The 20,158-nt window shown below is 50.6% G+C and overlaps 1 protein-coding gene across 1 annotated transcript in view; it reads left to right on the plus strand.

Annotated features, from left to right (window-relative positions):
• ANKLE1 (ankyrin repeat and LEM domain containing 1) overlaps positions 1 to 20,158 on the plus strand; it is a 46,162-nt gene that overhangs the window by 13,854 nt on the left and 12,150 nt on the right. Inside the window, 1 exon segment of the mRNA XM_029613778.1 lies at positions 13,442 to 13,571. Within this exon segment, the coding sequence (XP_029469638.1) occupies positions 13,442 to 13,571 (130 nt within the window).

Consider the following 20,158-nt stretch of genomic DNA (forward strand, 5'->3'; position numbering starts at 1 on the left):
TATTTACCTGCTAATTTTCGTTCCTGTAGTACCATGGATCAGTCCAGAGGGGGCGTATCCATATATACTACTACCCCCTCTGCAGGAGTTCAGTATCTTCTGACTCCAGCAGATGCGAGTAGGGGAATCAGGCTTCCCCTCCTTTTCCTTCACTTTCTTGCTTGATTATGGCTTGTTGTTGTCTTTTTCTGTGGATCAAGTTTGTATCAAGTTTGTATTAAGTTTAAAAAAAAAAAAAAAAAAAGGCAGAGTTCTTTCAACTTCTGGGGAGTGGCTTATCTTCCTTGTCTCTTCTCTGCGGCCTTGCTGTTTATTTCTCGTTGCAGCCAGGGGTAAGTTTGTTTTTCCTTTGTAGTTTTTTCCTTTACAGCTCAGCCCCCGGTGCCCGCGAAAGCTGGTGGAGCCGGCCTCTTCGCTCTTTACTCCCTCACCCGCGGCCATTTTACAGCTCCTCATGGGCTGCTGAGCCATTTAGGGAAAGATGTCTGGGGCGGGTCGTGTGGCCAGGAAGGCCCCCCCGCGGCACCCTCCTCTATTTTCAGACAGCGGGCAGTGCGGGCCGACCGGGCCCCCCCCCGCAGCGGCGCCTTTGTGCACGTGGCCCCCCCCCGTGGCTTTTTCTTTTCTCCTGCAGCGATCCCGATGCCGCGGCCGTCCCGCTGTGCGGCCTGCGGAGACCCAGGGTCCCGGATTTCCCGGGAGGGCATCTGTGCACGATGCCTTCCCGGGGGGGAAGGTACCTCACAGTCCCTGACTGATTTCTCTTTTTTGCCCGGGCGGTGCGGGCCGGCCACTCCGCCATTTTTGGCGGGAACGGCGGCCATTTTACATTCTGAGCGCCCTGAGGCGCAGGCCACGAGGGGGAACGGGTCCCTGGAGGCCACGAGGGAGAACGGATCCCTGGAGGACTCTACCAGCGGGGGTGTTCCCCCGATTTTGGTGCAGGAACCAAGCACCCAGAGGCAGGGAGCAGGAACCACGCCGCCCCCGAAGCGCACCCGAGCAGGCCGGGGTTCTCTCCGGAGTTTATCCTGCTCATGCATACCGCTTATCTGCAGGGGCTGGAAGCACCTGTGGGACCCCCCCCCCTCCTAAGATCCCTCGGATGTCGCCCTCGACGCCGGCCCCCCCCCGACCCTCCGGGAGTGGGGGCCTCCCGCCTTCCTACCCGGGTCCGATCCACGCCCGCGGCAGTGGGGGCGGTGCCAGACCCAGCGGGACATGGACTTGACCTCCCGGACGGGGGACAAGGGGACGGCACACAGGAGGGGGATGATCCGCGTACCCTACGCCTCTTCCAGAGGGAAGAGCTGGACGACCTCATCCCGCAGATCATCCAAGAATTAGATTTGGATCCGCCACCAGACCCGCCTGCCCCAGTAGCTCCCGCTGTCATCACTTCTTCAAGGAAGGGAGATCCTGTCCTGGCGGCACTCCGGCCGAGGGCTCGGGCTTTTCCCATTCATGACTCGTTTTTACAACTTCTCACCAGGGAATGGGACACCCCGGAGGCCTCCCTGAAGAGCAGCCGGGCTATGGAAAAGCTGTACCCGCTCCCCGAAGATTTTCTGGACCTCATCAAGGTCCCAAAGGTGGACTCCGCAGTGTCGGCGGTCACGAAGAGGACGACTATCCCAGTGACGGGAGGTGCGGCGTTGCGGGACACACAGGATCGTAAGTTGGAAGTTTTCCTTAAGCGGGTTTTCGAGGTCTCCGCTCTGGGTATGCGGGCGGTGATGTGCAGTTCGCTTGCCCAGCGGGCTAGTCTCCTTTGGGTGCAACAACTCCTCACGTCTCAGAACCTGCCGTCCGATGAGGCTGCCAGTGGCGTATGGGGCGGACGCCTCGTACGACCTTTTTCGGGTCCTCACAAGATCCATGGTTTCGGTAGTGGCAGCACGACGACTACTGTGGCTACGCAATTGGGCGTCTGATACGTCCTCTAAGTCCAGTCTGGGCTCTCTTCCCTTCAGGGGCAAGTTCCTCTTCGGGGAGGATTTGGACCAGATCATCAAGTCCCTGGGGGAGAACGCTGTTCATCGGCTGCCGGAGGATAGGTTTCGACCATCCAGAGCGTTTTCTTCTTCTCGGACCAGAGCCAGAGCGCAACGGCGCTACAGGGGCTACAGACAGACGGGCTCCCGGCCATCCGCCCCCAGGTCTCAGCCCTGGTTGCGCGCCTTCCGCGGGCATCGGCCCGCACGCACTACTCCCGGAACCGGGAACCCCTATACCAAGTCTTCACAATGATGCCAGTCTCGCCCACTCCCCTGTCCCCAGGATTGGGGACCGACTAACGTATTTCTAAGCGGAGTGGGCACGGATCACCTCGGACCAGTGGGTCCTGGATACCATAAAACACGGCTACGCATTGGAATTTGTCCGCCCCCCGCAGGGAAGGTTCATCTTTTCCCCCTGTGGCTCGGACCTCAAGAGAGGAGCGGTGCAGCTGACTCTGGACAGACTCCGGGAGATAGGCGCTACTGCGCCCGTGCCCTTCGGAGAGGTGGGCTCGGGCCACTATTCCATCTATTTCGTCGTACCAAAGAAGGACGGTTCCTTCCGGCCTATCCTAGTCCTCAAGGAAGTCAACAAATCCCTTCGAGTCGTTCGGTTCCGCATGGAAACGCTCCGGTCAGTGATTGCGGCGGTGCATCGGGGGGAGTTCCTCGCCTCCCTGGACTTAACGGAGGCCTACCTGCACATTCCCATCCGCCCGGACCACCACAGTTTCCTTCGTTTCAAAATTCTGGACCAGCATTTTCAGTTCACGGCTCTCGCGTTTGGATTGGCGCCGGCGCTGCACACCTTCACCAAGATCATGGTAGTTGTGGCGGCAGCTCTCCGGAAGGAGGGCATCCTGGTTCATCCTTATCTGGACGATTGGCTCCTCCGGGCGAAGTCATTCGATCATGGACGCTCAGCGGTGACTCGAGTAGTACGGTTTCTACATTCCCTGGGATGGGTAGTGAACTTCTCCAAGAGCTCCCTCATGCCCTCGCAACGCTTGGGTTTTTTTTGGGGGCAACTTTCGACACCCTACTGGGCAAAGTTTTTCTGCGCCAGGACAAAGCTCAATCCTTGCGGGATCACACACGACGGTTCTCTGCGTTACCAGAGCCCACCTCCTGGGACTACCTGCAACTCCTGGGAGTGATGGGGTCCACCATCGACCTTGTACCTTGGGCTTTCGCGCACCTCAGGACCTTACAGTGGGCGCTCTTCTCCCGTTGGAAACCAGTATTGCAGGACTATCAGATGATTCTCCCGCTCCCACAGAATGCCAGGGACAGTCTGGGCTGGTGGTTGGATCCGCCGAACCTGGCCCGTGGCATGTCCCTCGATCTGCCAAATTGGGTGGTGGTGACCACCTATGCCAGTCTAGCAGGCTGGGGTGCAGTCTGCGATCGAAGCGCCACGCAGGGGACGTGGTCCACGGTGGAGGCGAAGTGGTCAATCAACCGTCTGGAAACCAGAGCGGTCTGGCTAGCTCTGCGACATTTCCTCCTGCTTCTTCGGAACCGAGAAGTCAGAATCCTATCGGACAACGCTACCACCGTGGTCTACATCAACCGACAAGGAGGCACGCGCAGCCCGCAGGTCGCGCTCGAGGCGGCGCTGCTGATGCAATGGGCGGAGCGTCATCTCGTCCGGCTAGCGGCCTCGCACGTCGCCGGTGTGGACAACGTCCAGGCGGACTTCCTCAGTCGTCAACTGCTGGACCCGGAGAGTGGTCTCTCTCCGACAAAGCAATGCAACTTCTCGTCCATCGGTGGGGGGCTCCCCACTTGGATCTGATGGCGTCCGCTCTCAACGCCAAGGCTCCACGCTTCTTCAGTCGCCGGAGAGAGCGCGGAGGGAGTGGATGCCCTGGTCCTCCCGTGGCCGCCATATCTTTCTTTTCCACCATGGCCCCTGGTGGGCAGGATGCTCCGCAGAATAGAAAGCCATCAGGGGACCGTGGTTTTCGTCACCCCAGAATGGCCCAGGCGACCCTGGTTTGCGGACCTGCTACAGCTGGTGATCGACAGGCCAATCAGGCTGGGGCACCTCCCCCAGCTCCTACATCAGGGCCCGGTATTTTTCGAGCAGGCAGAATTCTTCTGTCTTGCAGCCTGGCTTTTGAGAGGCGCCGCCTCCGGCGTCGGGGCTACCTGGAGGCGGTAGTATCCACGCTATTGCGGGCACGAAAGACATCGGCCTATGTTCGAGTCTGGAAGGTGTTCGAGCTGTGGTGTACCACCCAGGCCACGAGACCCGCTAAGGCTTCTGTACCTCAGATCCTTCAGTTTCTACAGGCGGGGGTGGAAAAAGGGCTCACCTATAATTCACTACGGGTTCAGGTGGCCGCCCTTGGTTCGCTGTTGAGCGATGGGGGCTCTCTTCTACAGCATCCTGACATTGCTCGTTTTCTCAAGGGTGTCAAGCATATGCGTCCTCCGTTACGGGACCCTTGTCCCTCCTGGAGTCTTAACCTTGTGCTTTGCTCCCTGTCGGGACCACCGTTCAAGCCGCTGTGCAGCGCAACGATAAAGGATCTCACTCTCAAGACTGTATTTCTTGTGACCATCTGTTCCGCTCGACGCATCTCGGAGATGCAGGCTCTGTTGTGTAGAGAGCCCTATCTCCGTTTCTCCGACTCTGGAGTTTCGCTTCGCACCGTTCCCTCCTTCCTTCCGAAGGTGGTTTCTGCATTCCATGTGAACCAGACGGTGGAGTTGCTGTTCTTCTCTTCCTCAGAGCCGAAGTCTCTCCGTCTCTTGAATGTCAAGCGCACTCTGCGCCTCTATCTGGAGGCTACAAATGAGTTCCGAACCTCTGACCATCTCTTTGTACTCTGGGCCGGTCCTAAGAAGGGGTCTCAGGCCTCGAAGACTACCATTGCCAGATGGCTGAAGGCCGGCATTGCTGCTTCTTACATTGGGGCGGGTCGGACTCCCCTACCCGGAATCGTAGCGCATTCTACACGTTCTCAGGCGGCTTCCTGGGCGGAGGTTCGCTCGGTATCCTCGCAGGAAATTTGTAGGGCAGCCACCTGGAAATCGTTACACACGTTCTCGAGGCACTATCGTCTGCACCTCGCCTCTTCGGTCTCTGGACACTTTGGCGAGCAGGTTCTCCGAGCAGGCCTCGCAGGACCCCACCCGATTTAGGGAAGCTTGGGTACATCCCACTGTCTGGACTGATCCAGGTACGTACAGGGAAAAGAAAATTATTATTTACCTGCTAATTTTCGTTCCTGTAGTACCATGGATCAGTCCAGACGCCCACCGCGTTTGGGTTCTTGATCCTGCTCAGCTCTGCGCTGCTTCTTGCTCGCAGTGTTCTGTGTCTTCACAGTTGTTTCTTTTCGCTGTTTTTCACAGCTCCCTACAAGTTGGTAGGATGTTTGCAGTTACTTGTTGCGGTTACAATTGTTTTCATTATCTGTTTCCACAAACTTGATCCTTCGGGGGTTTCTACTCGGGCTTTGATATACTCGATACTGAACTCCTGCAGAGGGGGTAGTAGTATATATGGATACGCCCCCTCAAAGCTTGTGCTGACTCCATCTGCTGGATTGGGGACATAACCCACTGTCTGGACTGATCCAGGTACGTACAGGGAATGGAGTTTTTGGCAGGGCCCTCTTTTCGGCTGCTGTGCAGTCTTTCCTTGCATTTAGTAACCCTGACAACGGTGTTCCTGTTGGCGTATGCTCGGCACCTCGCACCTCTGAACTACAGGTATTGTCTCAGGAACCGTTCCTCTGGATGATTCCAGGAGCATTACAACTTTGTACCGTTCCATCCTTCTTGTCCAAGGTAGTCTCTGAGTTTCATTTGAATCAGTCCATTTCATTGCTATCCCTAGATAAGTACAAGAACGCAGAAGAATACCACCTCCTCCATCATTTGAATGTCAGTAGACTTTTGGTGCAATATCTGGAAGTTTCAGAACTGGTCTGAAAGATGGACCGCCTGTTTGTCCTTCACAGTGGAAGGAAGCAGGGCGCACCAGCTTCACGAGCTACCATAGCTCGCTGGATTAAGGAGGTGGTCACAGGAGCCTGTGTGGAGGCAAGCAAGCCAAAGCCTTCTCAGGTTAAAGCTCATTCCACTAGGGCTCAGGAGGTCTCATGGGCAGAAGTTAGACTGCTGTGCCCCATTGATATCTGCCAAGCAGCGACGTGGTCCTCCTTGCGCACCTTCTCCAGGTTCTATCGCCTGGATGTACAGGGAGGATGCAGCCTTTGCAAGGGCGGTGTTAACCAGACTGCAGGCAGCTTCCCGCCCCGATCAGGAGTAGCTTTTGTACGTACCATTGGTCCTGGGTCCATCTGCTACACGCTAGGAAATGGAGAAATTACTTACCTGATAATTTTGTTTTCCTTAGTGTAGACAGATGGACTCAGCATCCCACCCCACGGCTACCCAAGAACAGTGCCAAGGATTCGCCGATGGAGTGGGTATTGATTCCAAGAGATTATGGATAAGCTGTCATCCAGTCCCTAGATCAGGGCATCTCTATTCTTACTGGAGTTTAGTGTTTATGGTTGGTTGAGTACAGTTACGGTTTATCCGTTTTTTAATCAAGTTTTTCAATAGTATGTCCACAGTGGCTTTTGAAGAGAATATTGGAGGGCTGAGGTCACTGCAGGGATGTATGTAAGGTGACGGCAGCTTTGAAACCTGAATTCATCTCCATCTGCTGGCAGGGGAGCATAAACCCATTATTCCTGAGTTCATCTGTCTACACTAAAGAAAACGAAATTATCAGGTAAGTAATTTTTCCATTGTTCTCAAAGAGTTAAAAAAAAAAACAAACAAAAAAACCCCCCAAGGAACTAGTTGGAGGAATCTTTGCAGCATTGAGGTTCCAGAGGGAAAGCTCCCTTAGCAGTTTGGGAGCTCAGCAATGGGATTTTTCAGCAGCTTCTCTGCCTGCGGAGGAGACCAGGTGTTGACTCAGTGGCGCTGAGGAACGGTTCCCCTGTTTGCCATTGAGGTACTGGTGATTCTGCACAGCGTCTGCATGCGGCAAATGCGACATGGTATTCGAGGATCTGCGTCAAGCATGGCTGCACTGATAGAACAAGCCTCGCAGGTGATGTGGTCTAGTGCTGAGGTTTTCCCCGTCAGCGTGGAAGTGGCAGCCATTTTTTATTCCCTAGCAGCATCGGTGGGAAGGCAGGTGAATCCCCTTCTCAACTATCGCCAGCGGTTCCCCGCCCCCATAGGTGCAGAGAGACACTTGCACCGAGGGGGGAGTCTCAGGGTCTCGTACAGGTGGTCTTCCAGTTTATTTGCTTATGTGCAAAGCTTGTTTAGCGGAACAGGCAGAAGGGGATGCTGGCTCTTGGCTCCAGTCTCCATCTATGCTCAACCAGTCAAGAGGCCTGAGCTGTTGAGAAGCTTTTCAGGTCTTTGATGATTGTCGGTGCCGGATATTGAATGGATCTGGTCCTAAACCCGCTGAAGGTGCAGGTAGGCTTTGCTTAGCCATGGTAGACTGCAGCAGCGGTTATTTTCCCGCGAGCGTAGGCGTGTGCATGCATGGTGACCTGTGCACGTAAGGCCGCAGCCTAGATTTGAGTGCATATGTCTGCGTCCTAGACTTGAATGTGTATTTGCGCAGGTCCTTGAGCCCGTATTTGCGTGGATACTTGTGTGCATAAGACTGCAACCTAAACTTGAGCATGTACTTGCGCACATCCTGGAAGAGTGTGCGGGTACGCCCAGGTGGCATTGGTGTACGCACAGGAGGCTGCCTAGAGCCGCAGTTCAGGAGAGCTAGGTGCTGGAGATGAACAGATCCAAGCACCTTGCTTTCTGTGAGACTTGCTTTCTGAAATCAATTCGGTCCTCACTTTATCTCCGTTTGTGTCAGCGTTGTTTAGATGCTCAAAGCAATTTGACTACTCCAGCTTTTGCCCATTTTGAAACATCCCCCTCGGCTTTTGGTGTCTCTGGAGGGGAGTAGAGTGGGAGGCGAGGCAATGATCAGTTCTTCTCCTCCCTTGTTCCTGAAGGCAGAAGCTTCCCCTAGAGAAGAGAGGTTGGAGAGAGCAAGGTTGGGCCTATGGACTCTGGTATAAATCCATTCTCCTTCTCGTAGGTAGAATGTTTCCAGGGCCTGCAGACCTTTCTGCAGGGCTGCCCAGCAAAAGTGATGCAATCTACTATATAGGGATCGTGTGCTCAGGCCTCCCATTTGTCAGTCATGGCGGTCAGATGCCACAGGGAAGCTGTCCCTGGTAATCTTCAAGGGGATGTGGATCTTGCGACATCGGAGGATTCTGATGGAGATTTGGCTTTCTCACCTCTAGAAGAGGGAGAAATTGCATCTGATTGAGAACCGCTTCGGACTCTACTCAGACTTTTTTTCACAGAGATATCTTGCTGAGTTTGTTGGCTCAGACCCTGAACACAGTTAGAACTTGATTTTATTATTTTTAGTTCTTTATTTAGTGTTTTTTTACATTTACAAATTGGAAATTTGCATTCTTTCCAAACTAGATAAATCCAATAATCAATACAATATTTCCTTATAAAGAAATAATAATTATACTTTTAACACTTTATCCAATTTGCATTTCAAAATATAATATTAAAGAACAATAACCCCTGGAAGGACAAGGAAATATCAAAAGGAGAAATTTTAGGAAACATACATCAAATAAAAAGCTTTAGCATAGATATAACCAGGGCTTTATATAATACTAGGACCTCTCTCCATTTTGAGGTATTGGAGATGAGGTGGTCGGCTTATGAGCTTCGACAAACTGGCAAAGTTGTTCAAATTGAAAAAATATAAAGGACTCTTCCCCCCCTTTTTAAGACACATTTACAAGGGTAACTTAAAATGAAAGAAAAACCTAATGAAACTACAGTTTGTCTTAAAGATAGAAATTCTTTCCTCCTGATCTGGGTCACTTGGGGCCAGATCAGGATATATTCTGTTTGCCCATAGAATTGTACAGGACATTTCCTAAAAAAAAGATTTCATAACAGCTATAAAAGATACCATTAACGTTTTTCTATCTAATACATCGACATTTGAGTTTTCCAAGAAACTTGTCAAATTGGCAGGTATTGAAATATCAGCAACGTTCAGGCAGATTTTCTCAGTCAGAGAAAGTTAGACCCCAGGGAATGGGAGGTGTCAAAGGCAGCGATGTCTCAGTGGAGACAGTCCCATACAGGCACTCTCCACACCCCATCCCTCAAATCTGCGCATTTATCCCTTACCAGAGAAAGGGCCTTCTCTATCGCTGGACCCACCCTCTGGAACTCCCTCCCCACCTTCCTCATTCTAGAGCCATCCCTACACAAATTCAAGAAAGGAGTCAAGACATGGCTCTTCAGGCAGGCCTACCCTGATGTGAACCAAACATAAACTGTCTCCCTTATTCAGTTTCACCTTTTACTCGGCTTCCAATCCCCCCCTGTATGCCCCTCCCTGCCTTTCCAACTCCTCCACTGCCCTTCTACACCCCTTCCTGCCACCCCCTAAATACTTTATACCGAAGAGAACAACCTTTGAATGATAAGATATTTCCAGTCATTTATAGTACTAATATAGTACTACATAAGGTGTATGTAGCTGTACATATGTTCAACTGTATATAGTTACTCTTGTTTCGCAGTTCCTACGTTTCTCAATCTTTACTGCCTTTTCCATCTCCTCTGTCTCCACCCTCTCCCCATCCCTCTTCCACTTCTCGCCTTTCCCCCTCTCCCCCTCCCTTGTTTATTGTAATTTTCCTCCTTTCTGTTCATTGTAAACCAGCATGATGTGCTTCACGAATGTCGGTAAATAAAAGTTCATAAATAAATAAATAAATTCATGAAAGATGGAGGTTTCTCAACTAAAGAGAACACCAAGGTATCATGGTTTTACAGCTGCTGAACAGAACACTGTACGGAAGGAATTGGACCTCTGGTGCTGCCGTGGACTCAAGGGATTCTTCTTTGTCTTCCCTCCGTGGCCTCTGGTGGACAAGGAATTACAGCAGATAGAGAAACATCCAGGCAATGTGATCCTGGTAGCTCCAAAGTGGTCATATCAACATGGCCATAGACAAGCCCCTGAGGTTCAGACATCAGTCGACTCTTTTCTACCAGGGCCCAATATTTTCAGGTAAGGTGGCTCACTTCTGATCGTAGCTTTGCTTCTGAGAGGAGATGGAAGGGATATTCCAAAGCAGTTATTTCCATCTTATTGCAGGCTAGTCAAGCTTCTACATCTTTGACATATATGCAAATTTGGAGGATTTTCGAGTCCTGGTCTGCTGTTGACAGAGTGAAGCCTTAACCTGTACAGGCTATGGTGTTGGATATTTTGGCTTTTCTACAGAAAGTTTCTGGACAAGGGACTAGCCTTTAACTCTCTCCAGGGTACAGTGCAAGGGTATCCTCTGTCTGCACATCCGGATGTTCTACGGTTCCTTAGGGGAGCTAAGAACTTGAGTCTTCAGGTACAGAACATTTGTCCATCTTGTCCTTAGAGGATTGCGTGAGGCTCTGTTTGAACAACTAAAAAGAGTTATAGTTAAGGACTTGACTCTTAAAAAGTTTTTTTTGGTGGTTATTTGTTCAGACAGGAGAATTTTGGAGCTCTAGGTGCTGTCGTGTTGAGATCCCTTCCTACAGATGTTTGATTCAGGGTTATCTTTATGCTTGGTGCCTTCTTTTCCGTCTGAGGTAGTCTCAGCGTTCCATCTTAATTAGACAGTGGAGCTTCCAGCTTTTCTGGATTTGGATTCCTCTATGCCTCATGCGCGGGAGCTTAGGCTCTTAGATGGGAGGCATGCATTATTGAGGTATATAAAGGTCACTTATGATTTCCATAGATCGGATCACCTCTTTGTACTGTGGAGTGGTCCAAAGAAGGGAATTAAGGTGTCTAAGGCTACAATTGTGTGGTGGCTGAAGGAAGCGATCGAGTCGACTTACATTTCTAAAGGGCACCCGCTGCCGGGAGGTTTAGGGGCGAACTTGACGCATTTTCAGATGACTTCCTGGGCTGAGTCACAACAGATGTCTCCATATGAAATTTGTTGGGCAAGTCAAGTGTGCAACTGGGATGTCATTGCACCCTTTTGCTAGGCATTATTGCTTGGATGTCAGGGCTCCGGCTTCCATGTGCTTTGGTGAGCACGTTCTACGCCTGGAACTCTCCAGGTCCCATTTGAGTTAAGGGGAGCTTAGGTACATTCCAGGAGTTTGGACTGATCTGGGTACATGGAGGGAAAGGAAAATTGGTTCTTACCTGCTAATTTTTGTTCCTGTAGTACCACAGATCAGTCCATAGCTACGCCCATTTACTGGGAGGGAGAGCCTACCACTCGTACTGCTGCTTTATATGTAGTGTGGCGTTGTTGGAGGTTTTCACTGCTAATCGTTTGTTAAATTTGGGAAATGAGTTTTCCATTGTCTTTTTTGGCCAACTCCACCACCTTCTGGCTCATTGGAGGGGAGGGAATTTGCTTAAATGTTTGCTTGTAAATTTATGGTTGTTGCTGTCATTTTGGCTTGGCTGCAGGTGACACACTGGGTTATGTACAGTGTCACTGAAACTTTCTCTGTCTCCATCTGCTGGCAGGGAGGTAAAACCCAGGCATCTGAACTGATCTGTGGTACGGATGAACAAAGAAGATAGATGCCTGATGTCTATGAATTCCTTTATTGGGCAAAATTTGGGCAAATTTTGTGTCTCCGCTTCAATAAAGGAATTCATGGACATCAGGCATCTATCTTCTTTGTTCATCCTGACGGCTTTCATAGATCGCCTTCCTTCGTGCTTTTTGGGTCCTGATCTGTGGTACTACAGGAACAAAAATTAGCAGGTAAGAACCAATTTTCCTTTATATACCGGTTTGGATTTTTTAGTGCAGGAACATACCAATCTCATGTAAATTAGCAATCACCAGACAATACAGGGAGGTGCGTTAGAGGGGAAACTATTTAGCAAAGCTTTATTTAATGCAGAAAATGGGTGCCCGGGTCTGAGGTGGAGTAAAAGTAGCCTGAGTTTGAATGTGGAGAAACTGGTGGACATCAGAACCAGGACCAAAGAATTAAAAATGCTTAATTTCCTTTCATCTGTGGTGATCTTTATTTCTTTATAAATATATGAAATGTGTGCGTGTACTTGTATCACTTTGCAAACAGTTGGGGAAAGTCTGCTAAGAGCAAGATCTTTAAAGTTCTTTTTGGGTGCAATGAAATAATAGATCTTTTATTTTCTAAAGTAAAGATTTGTTTGGTTTGGAGTTTGAATCCCTTCTCTGATCTCCTGGATTAGGGAAATTGGAATGGATCGGAGAAGGCAACCTGCAGGCAGGAGATGCAGCACACCTTTTTGGTTTATTTTATTTATTTAAAAGATTTTATAGACCGTCATTCGTAATTAACATCATAACGGTGTACAATAACCTTAACTTAAAATGCATCAACAGAAAACAATCATCTAAATACAATGATAAAGGCACACACAACACAATTAAATCTCAGTAAGAAACTAAGCTTGAATCCTGTCTATGAAGGCTTGCTCAAAGAGCCAAGTTTTCAACTCTTTCTTGAATTTTTTTTTTGACTCTGTTTCGAGTCGTAACTCAGCTGGCAAGGTGTTCCAGATGCTTGGGAAGGGCCAGACTTAGTAACCTCTTCCCCTTCTCTCCAAGTTCCTTAAGTTGCAGATACTGTGTGGGGCCAAACGGTGGGTTTGGCCATGGCTCCGGTGGCCTAGCCCATTCCGCTGCCTATGCCTGTAGGTATGGTAGTTTAAGAAGAAACAGAGAGAGATTCAAACACTACTCGAAAGCTGAAGTGGTATTGCTACCAGACACTTCAGCACAATGTTGGGTTAAATAAATCTGAGGCAGGGCTGAGAATTGGTTACAAAAAGTGTGTTCAATTCATTCGGGCTCTCCACGAAATGACCTACAACACCTGTTTCTACTCCATGTGTTTAGTGCAGATTTGCAATTCAGGGGTATGCAAATGGCCTGTGAGTTAAAAAAAATAAAATAAAAATAAAAGACTGCTTTTTACTCTTGGTGCATTTGCATTAGCTTACTGCATCCCATGGTACTGCCGGTTTGTACCGCATGAGTAAACCTAAACCCGTGTTAAAATGTAACTCAGATTTTAGCACAGGTTTTATTACATCAGCCCCTTAATGAAATAATACTAGCAAGAGTATTTTTATTGATCTGTTACTGTACCCAGCACTGAACATGTGCATTTGTGGTGAGGGGACCAATAGAAGCATTACACTACTTGAGCAGCAGATATTAAGACATGGGAGGGTTGAGAGCCAGAGACAATGAGAATCCGTCCCTGGAAGAAACTTGCGCTGTCATCTAAGGGGTGGGGCAGGGGAGAGAGACAAGGGGTAATTTTACAGGTTTCTAATGAAGCAGTTGTGCTGACTGCTAATGTAATGTCCTCTGCAGACATGCCCGAAGGTGCAGCAGATCCTGGATGTTTGGCAGGGCGGCCTGGGCGTAATCTCTCTGCACTGTTTCCAGAATGTCATTCCTGTGGAAGCGTACACGCGGGAAGCCTGCATGGTTGACGCCATTGGTAAGAACATGTTAAAAGTAAACAAAAATGAATTCCCTGTACGTACTCGGATCAGTCCAGACACCTGGGTTTTGCCTCCCCTGCAGCAGATGGAGACAGAGAAGTTTTTTAAAACAACCCTGCCATGTATACTAAGGTGCCACCCACAGTCCCTCAGTCTTACTCTGTCTCCAGCAGATGGCGGAGGTGCAAAACCCACAGTCTCTTCTGATGCCCTGATTGAAACAAGTTGGTAGTGTAGGATTGTAGTCAGGGTTTAGATTGGCAATTTGATGAACTATCTCTTTAAGTTTAAAAAAAAAAAAAGGACAGAGAGCAAGTTCCTTCCTCGTCAGTGGTTCTGTGAGCCTCCCAGGGGGTTGCTAGGTCCTGAGGGGACCATCCCTCCTGGTCGAGGCCGCTGCTAAGGGTCGAGGACCCTGCACTTACTTGTCAGCAGCGTCGGGGTGATACCAGGGAGCCCGGCTCACTCACCCCCACAGGAGCAGGACCTGCATCCAGAACCAGGGACAGCGAACGGCAAGTTTGCAATTTGTTTTATAAAAAAAAAATATATATATATGCGTTGGTTTTTGTGTTGTGTGCGCCGGCTCTCCGAGACTTTGGCTGGGTTCACCGGGGGTTTACACGGCAGACCTTTCACTTTATTCTTTATCTTTTTCGCCGTTTTCAATTGTTTCGCGGGCCTCCGATGCCTCGGGGCTCCTCTTGCCACGCGCGCGTCTCTAGCGGGAAGGCCTGTGCTCGATTTGTGTGCAGGGAGGCGAGGGACCCTCCGTTTCGGTTTGGGGGGGGTCGGAGTCGGGCTCTGCGTTCGCCGGCGCGTGTAGGGGCGAGTGCAGAGTTGGCAGAGGACCCGTTCCCACTGAGCGCAGGAACGGAGGCCATTTTTGGCACCTTTAGAACAGCCACGCAGGTAGCGATGGAGGAGGGGACTTTACCTCCCTCGCTCTCCCCGCAGCAAATACCTGCCGGGGGAGGCTTTCCTGCGGGGGCAGCCTCTCCTTTGCATGAGGATAGCCCTGCAGGGGCTGCTGATTCCTCTTCAGAGTCTTTGCTCTCATCAGAGTTTGTTTTGCTCATGCACAAAGATTTTAAAGCAAAAAAGGCAGGGAGAAAGCTGGCAGCTGGGAGGCTTGTACTGCAGCCGCAGACCCGGAGGACACAAAAAAGAGAGAGGTCCCAGGGGGGGCTCTGACCCACCTAAGGGTAAGAGGCCCATAAGGTCCGTGCCAGCGGGGACGGACACAGACTCTGTCTCAGGACGAGCCAGATCCACAGGTGAGGCCCCTGGGAGGGGGTTGATGCGGACGCAGATCCGCAGCTAGGTACCAGCAAAGGATCTCAGGCGATGGGGACGATCCAAAGGTGGTTCGTATATTTAAGAAAGAGGAGCTGTCTCCACTTATTTAGGCCATCCTGCAGGAGCTAGGAATAGAGGCTCCGGCGGAGTCCCGGCTGGGAGCTATGGATCCAGTCTTGCTAGGCCTTAGGGAGCCTACGGTTTCCTTCCCTTTCCATTTCTTGGCGACGGATCTCCTATATAGAGAGTGGGACACCCCGGATTTAGGTCTGAAGGTAAGCAAAGCCCATGGACAAGCTATATCCTCTCTCAGAGGATGCATTGGAGCTCCTCAGAGTCCCTAAGGTGGATCCAACTGTGTCGGCTGTTACTAAGAAGTCCACTATCCCAGTTACAGGAGCGATGGCCCTCAAGGACTTGCAGGACAGAAAGTTGGAGCTACAGCTCAAAAAAAGTGTTTGAAGTGTCCGCACTGGGGGTCCGTGCAGCGATGTGTAGTAATTTTGCACTGCGTGCGGCTCTTCGCTGGGCCCAGCAGCTCCAAGCCAATGCCGATCTCTCTGAGGGGGAGGCTATCCAGGCGAACCGGCTGGAGGCGGTAATCACGTACAGCGCAGATGCTCTCTACGACCTGCTGCGCATGTCGGCCAGATCCATGGTTTCCCCGCCCAGGCTCCTCTGGCTCTGGAATTGGGCTGTGGATGTTTCTTCCAAGGCCCACCTCTGGTCACTTCCTTTTAAAGGAAAGTTGTTGTTTGGCAAGGAATTGGAGGACAAGGTCCATAAGCTACCGGAGGACAGGCCTAGGTCATGAGGATAGTTTGCAGCTTGGGCTCAGTTCCGTGGTAGCAAGAGACCCCAGCCGGCACGGTCGTCCTTTTGCCCAGGCTCAAGCAGGCAACAGTCATGGTCTGTCTTTTCGTGGCAGACGATTCGGCAAACCAGGTAACCCTCAGTCGGGGGCAGGGGCTAAGGGCTCACAATGAGATAAGGCCGGCCAATTCCTCCATACAAGTCGTCCATCAAGTACCAATCGTGGGAGCCAGACTATTGCTCTTCTTCGAGGAATGGACCAAAATAACGTCAGACCAGTGGGTCCTCACCGTGATAAGTCAAGGTTACGCTTTAGATTTTGTACAGAGTCCTCTGGACAAGTTTCTGATCTCTCCATGCGTGTATCGAGAAAAGCGAGAGGCTCCAGCGCCTACTGGACTTGGGGGCTATAACACCGGCTCCATCCGTGGAACAACGCAAAGGCCGCTATTCCATTTACTTCATAGTCCCCAAAAAGGAAGGTACTTTCAGACCAATTCTAGATCTAAAAAGAGTCAACAGGTGTCTTTGGGTACCATGTTTCAGAATGGAGACTCTTCAGTCGGTTATCGCCTCCGTCTGACAAGGAGAGTTCCTGGCTTCTCTGGATCTCACGGAAGCATATCGGCATCCAGTCATCCCACCAGATGTTCCTCTGGTTCTGCATTCTGGGAAATCACTATCAGTTCCGGGCTCTGCCTTTCGGACTCACTACAGCTCCCAGAGCATTCACCAAGGTGATGGTGGTGGTTGCAGCGCAACTCCGGAGTGAAGGCTTGCTAGTGCATCCCTACTTGGACGATTGGCTGATTCGGGCGAAGTCCGAGCCTCTGTGTCAGACAGCTATCTGCCGGGTACTACGGCTCTTGTGATCGCTCGGCTGGGTGGTCAACCTTGCCAAGCGTCGTTTGACCCCTTTGCAGTCTCTGGAGTTCCTGGGAGCCCTGTTCGACACTGAACAGGGCAGAGTATTCCTCACCACAGAACATGTAATCTAGCTTCAGGGACAGGTGAGGGACCTGTTGTCTATGTGGATACCCCGGGTGAGAGATTATTTGAAGGTCTTGGTCTCCATGACGTCCACTCTGGAGTTGGTTCCCTGGGCCTTCGCTCATATGCATCCCTTACAATCCGCACTGCTGTCCCGCTGGAATCCGGTGTCTGAACAGTTTCACCTACCGCTTCCGCTTACAGAATCCGCGAGAGCCAGTCTCGACTGGTGGCTTGTCTCGGATCATCTGATGTGTGGAGTTCCCCTGGTAATGCCCGACTGGACAGTCGTTACCACGGATGCCAGTCTCTCCAGCTGGGGAGCGGTTTGTCTGGGAAAGTCGGTGCAGGGGCAGTGGTCCAGAGAACAATCTCAACTACTTGGAGACCAGAGCAGTGGCTCTGGCATTGCACGTGTTCCTCCTGCTCCTTCGGAGGAAGTCGGTCAGAGTCTTGTCAGACAATGCAACCACGGTAGCCTATATCAATCGCCAAGGAGGAACCAAGAGTCGCCCTGTGGTGACAGAGGCGCAACAGTTGATGACCTGGGCGGAACAGCATCTCGTCTGCATTGCGGCATCTCATATTGCTGGCATGGACAACACTTCCTCAGTCGTCACCATCTCAATACCGGAGAGAGGGAGTTGGCTGATGAGGCTTTTCAGCTCATCTGCGATCGGTGAGGCAAGCCATGCACGGATCTGATGGCCACATTCAAGAATGCCAAGGCTCCATGATTCTACAGTCTGCACAGAGATACAGGAGCTGAGGGGCTCGACGCCCTGGTCCTTCCCTGACCGATGAACATCTTACTGAACGTGTTTCCTCCCTGGCCGCTGATAGACAAAGTGATCCGGCAAATAGAGCCCCATCCGGCAGAGGTGATTCTAGTGGCTCCGGAGTGGTTGAGGCGTCCCTGGTTTGCGGATCTGCTCAATCTGCTGCGGAATCCCTACGGTTTCGGGAATCCACTGCTCTTCTTCATCAAGGCCCCATCTGTTTGGAAGAGGTGGATCGCTTCTGTCTAGCAGCATGGCTTTTGAGAGGCAGCGGCTGAAGAATAAAGGTTATTCTAATGCGGTGGTGGCCACGTTGTTGAGGTCGCGAAAACAGTCTACTTTCCTAGCTTATGCCAGAGTCTGGAAAGTTTTTGAAGCCTGGTGTGCGGATCGCACGATGGATCCTACGTGGGCATCGTTCTCGGACATTTTTGGTTTTCTTCAAGCCAGGCTTTCTAAGGGTCTCTCTTGTAGTTCCCTCCGAGTACAGGTTGCGGCACTCTGTTGTCTCAGAGGTAAGGTCCAGGGAGTAGCGTTGGCGTTGCACCCAGATGTGGCGTGTTTTCTTCAGGGGGCGAAGCACTTGTGTCCTCCACTTCGCCATCCGTGTCTTTCCTGGAACCTCAACTTGGTACTTTTGTACTTGTGTGCTCTGCCTTTTGAGCCTATAAAGCAGGCGACGCTGAAGGATCTCATGCCGAAAGTGGTATTTTTGGTTGCGATTTCTTCAGCACGTTGGGTGTCCGAACTGCAGGCGTTGTCGTGTAGAGAACCTTTCATACGGATTTCCGATTCAGGTGTGTCCTTGCGAATGGTTCCTTCTTTTCTCCCAAAGGTGTTGCCTTCTTTCCATTTGAATCAGTCGATTGAGCTCCCCTCATTCTCAGATGTGGATCGCTCGGATCCTGTGGCGTAGGATTTACGGAAACTAGATGTCCGCAGGGCTCTGCTATGATATCTAGAGGTTACGAATCCTTTCCGTGTTTCAGACTTTGTGTTGTGGAGTGATTCAAAAAGAGGTAGTATGGCCTCAAAGGCTACGATAGCTCGTTGGCTGAAGGAAGCTATCGGTTCAGCGTATTTACTGCATGGTAAGACTGTACCGGTGGGACTTCGCGCCCATTCTACGTGGTCACAAGCCACTTCGTGGGCGGAATGTCATCAAGTCTCACCACAAGACATTTGCAGGGTGGCTAGTTGGAAATCGTTGCATACTTTTGCAGGGCATTACAGATTAGATGTGCACGCTTCGGGTTCCGGGGGATTTGGGGCAGGAGTGCTCAGAGTGGGCATCTCTGGCTCCCACCCTAGATAAGTTAGCTCTGGTACATCCCAGGTGTCTGGACTGATCCGGGTACGTACAGGGAAAGGAATTTAGTTTCTTACCTGATAATTTTAATTCCTGTAGTACCACGGATCAGTCCAGAGCCTCGCCCTCGTCTGTGTTCACTTAAGTAACGGAGAGTCCGCTTGTATTCTGGTTTGGTTTTTTTTCGGAATATTTGTACTATATTGTCGCTGGTTCTATTGGTTCTGCGAGTTCTGTTCCCAGTTCGGAGTTTGACTGAGCCTTATTATAGATGGGAAAATAGTTGTACAGTTTGGTTTTGTTCCATTTTTATTTGACATTACGTAAGACTGAGGGACTGTGGGTGGCACCTTGGAATATATGGCAGGGTTGTTTTAAAAAACTTCTGTCTCCATCTGCTGGAGGGGAGGCAAAACCCAGGTGTCTGGACTGATCCATGGTACTACAGGAATGAAAATTATCAGGTAAGAAACTAATTTTCCTTTACTGCAAACCTGTGAGGAACTCTCATTCAGAGCTGGTAGTGGGCAGAGACTAATGGAGAAATTATTTACCTGGTTATTTCATTTTCCTTAGTGTAGACAGATGGACTCAGGACCAATGGGTTGTGCTCCCCTGCCAGCAGATGGAGACAGTCAGGTTTCAAAGCTCATGTCATCCTAGATACACCTCTGCAGGGACCTCAGTATTCTCTTCAAAAGCCACTGTGGACATATTATTGAAAAAGCTCGATTAAAAATGGATAACTGTACTCAACCAAACATAAACACTGAACCCCAGTAAGATTATAGATGCCCTGATCTAGGTTCTGGATGACGGATTACCCAAAATATCTTGGAATCGATATCCACTCCACAGGCAAATACTTGGCACTGTTCTTGGGCAGCCGGGGGTGGGTCTGTCTACATTAAGGAAAACAAAATTATCAGGTAAGTAATTTCTTCATTTCCTAGCATGTAGCCAGATGGACTCAGGACCAATGGGATGTATAAAAGCTACTCCCAATCGAGGTGGGAAGCTCTCCGCGTTCCGGTTAATACCGCCCTTGCAAAGGATGTGTCTTCTCAGGCCTGAACATCCAGGCGATAGAGCCTGGAGAAGGTGTGGGACCATAACTCTGCTTGGCAGATATCAACGGGAGTCAGCAGTCTAGCTTCCGCACATGAGACTGCCTGAGCCCTGGTGGAATGAGCTTTAACCTGAGAAGGTAATGGCTTTCCTGCCTTCACATAGGTTCCCGTGACCACCTCCTTAATCCAGCGAGCTAGGGTAGCCCGCAAAGTTGGTTCACCCTGCTTCCTTCCACCGTGAAGGACAAACAGGTGGTCCATCTTTCGTACCGGTTCTGAAACTTCCAGATACCGCACCAAAAGTCTACTGACATTCAAATGAT

The sequence above is a fragment of the Rhinatrema bivittatum genome, chromosome 8, assembly GCF_901001135.1.
Source record: "Rhinatrema bivittatum chromosome 8, aRhiBiv1.1, whole genome shotgun sequence".
Taxonomy (NCBI): domain Eukaryota; kingdom Metazoa; phylum Chordata; class Amphibia; order Gymnophiona; family Rhinatrematidae; genus Rhinatrema; species Rhinatrema bivittatum.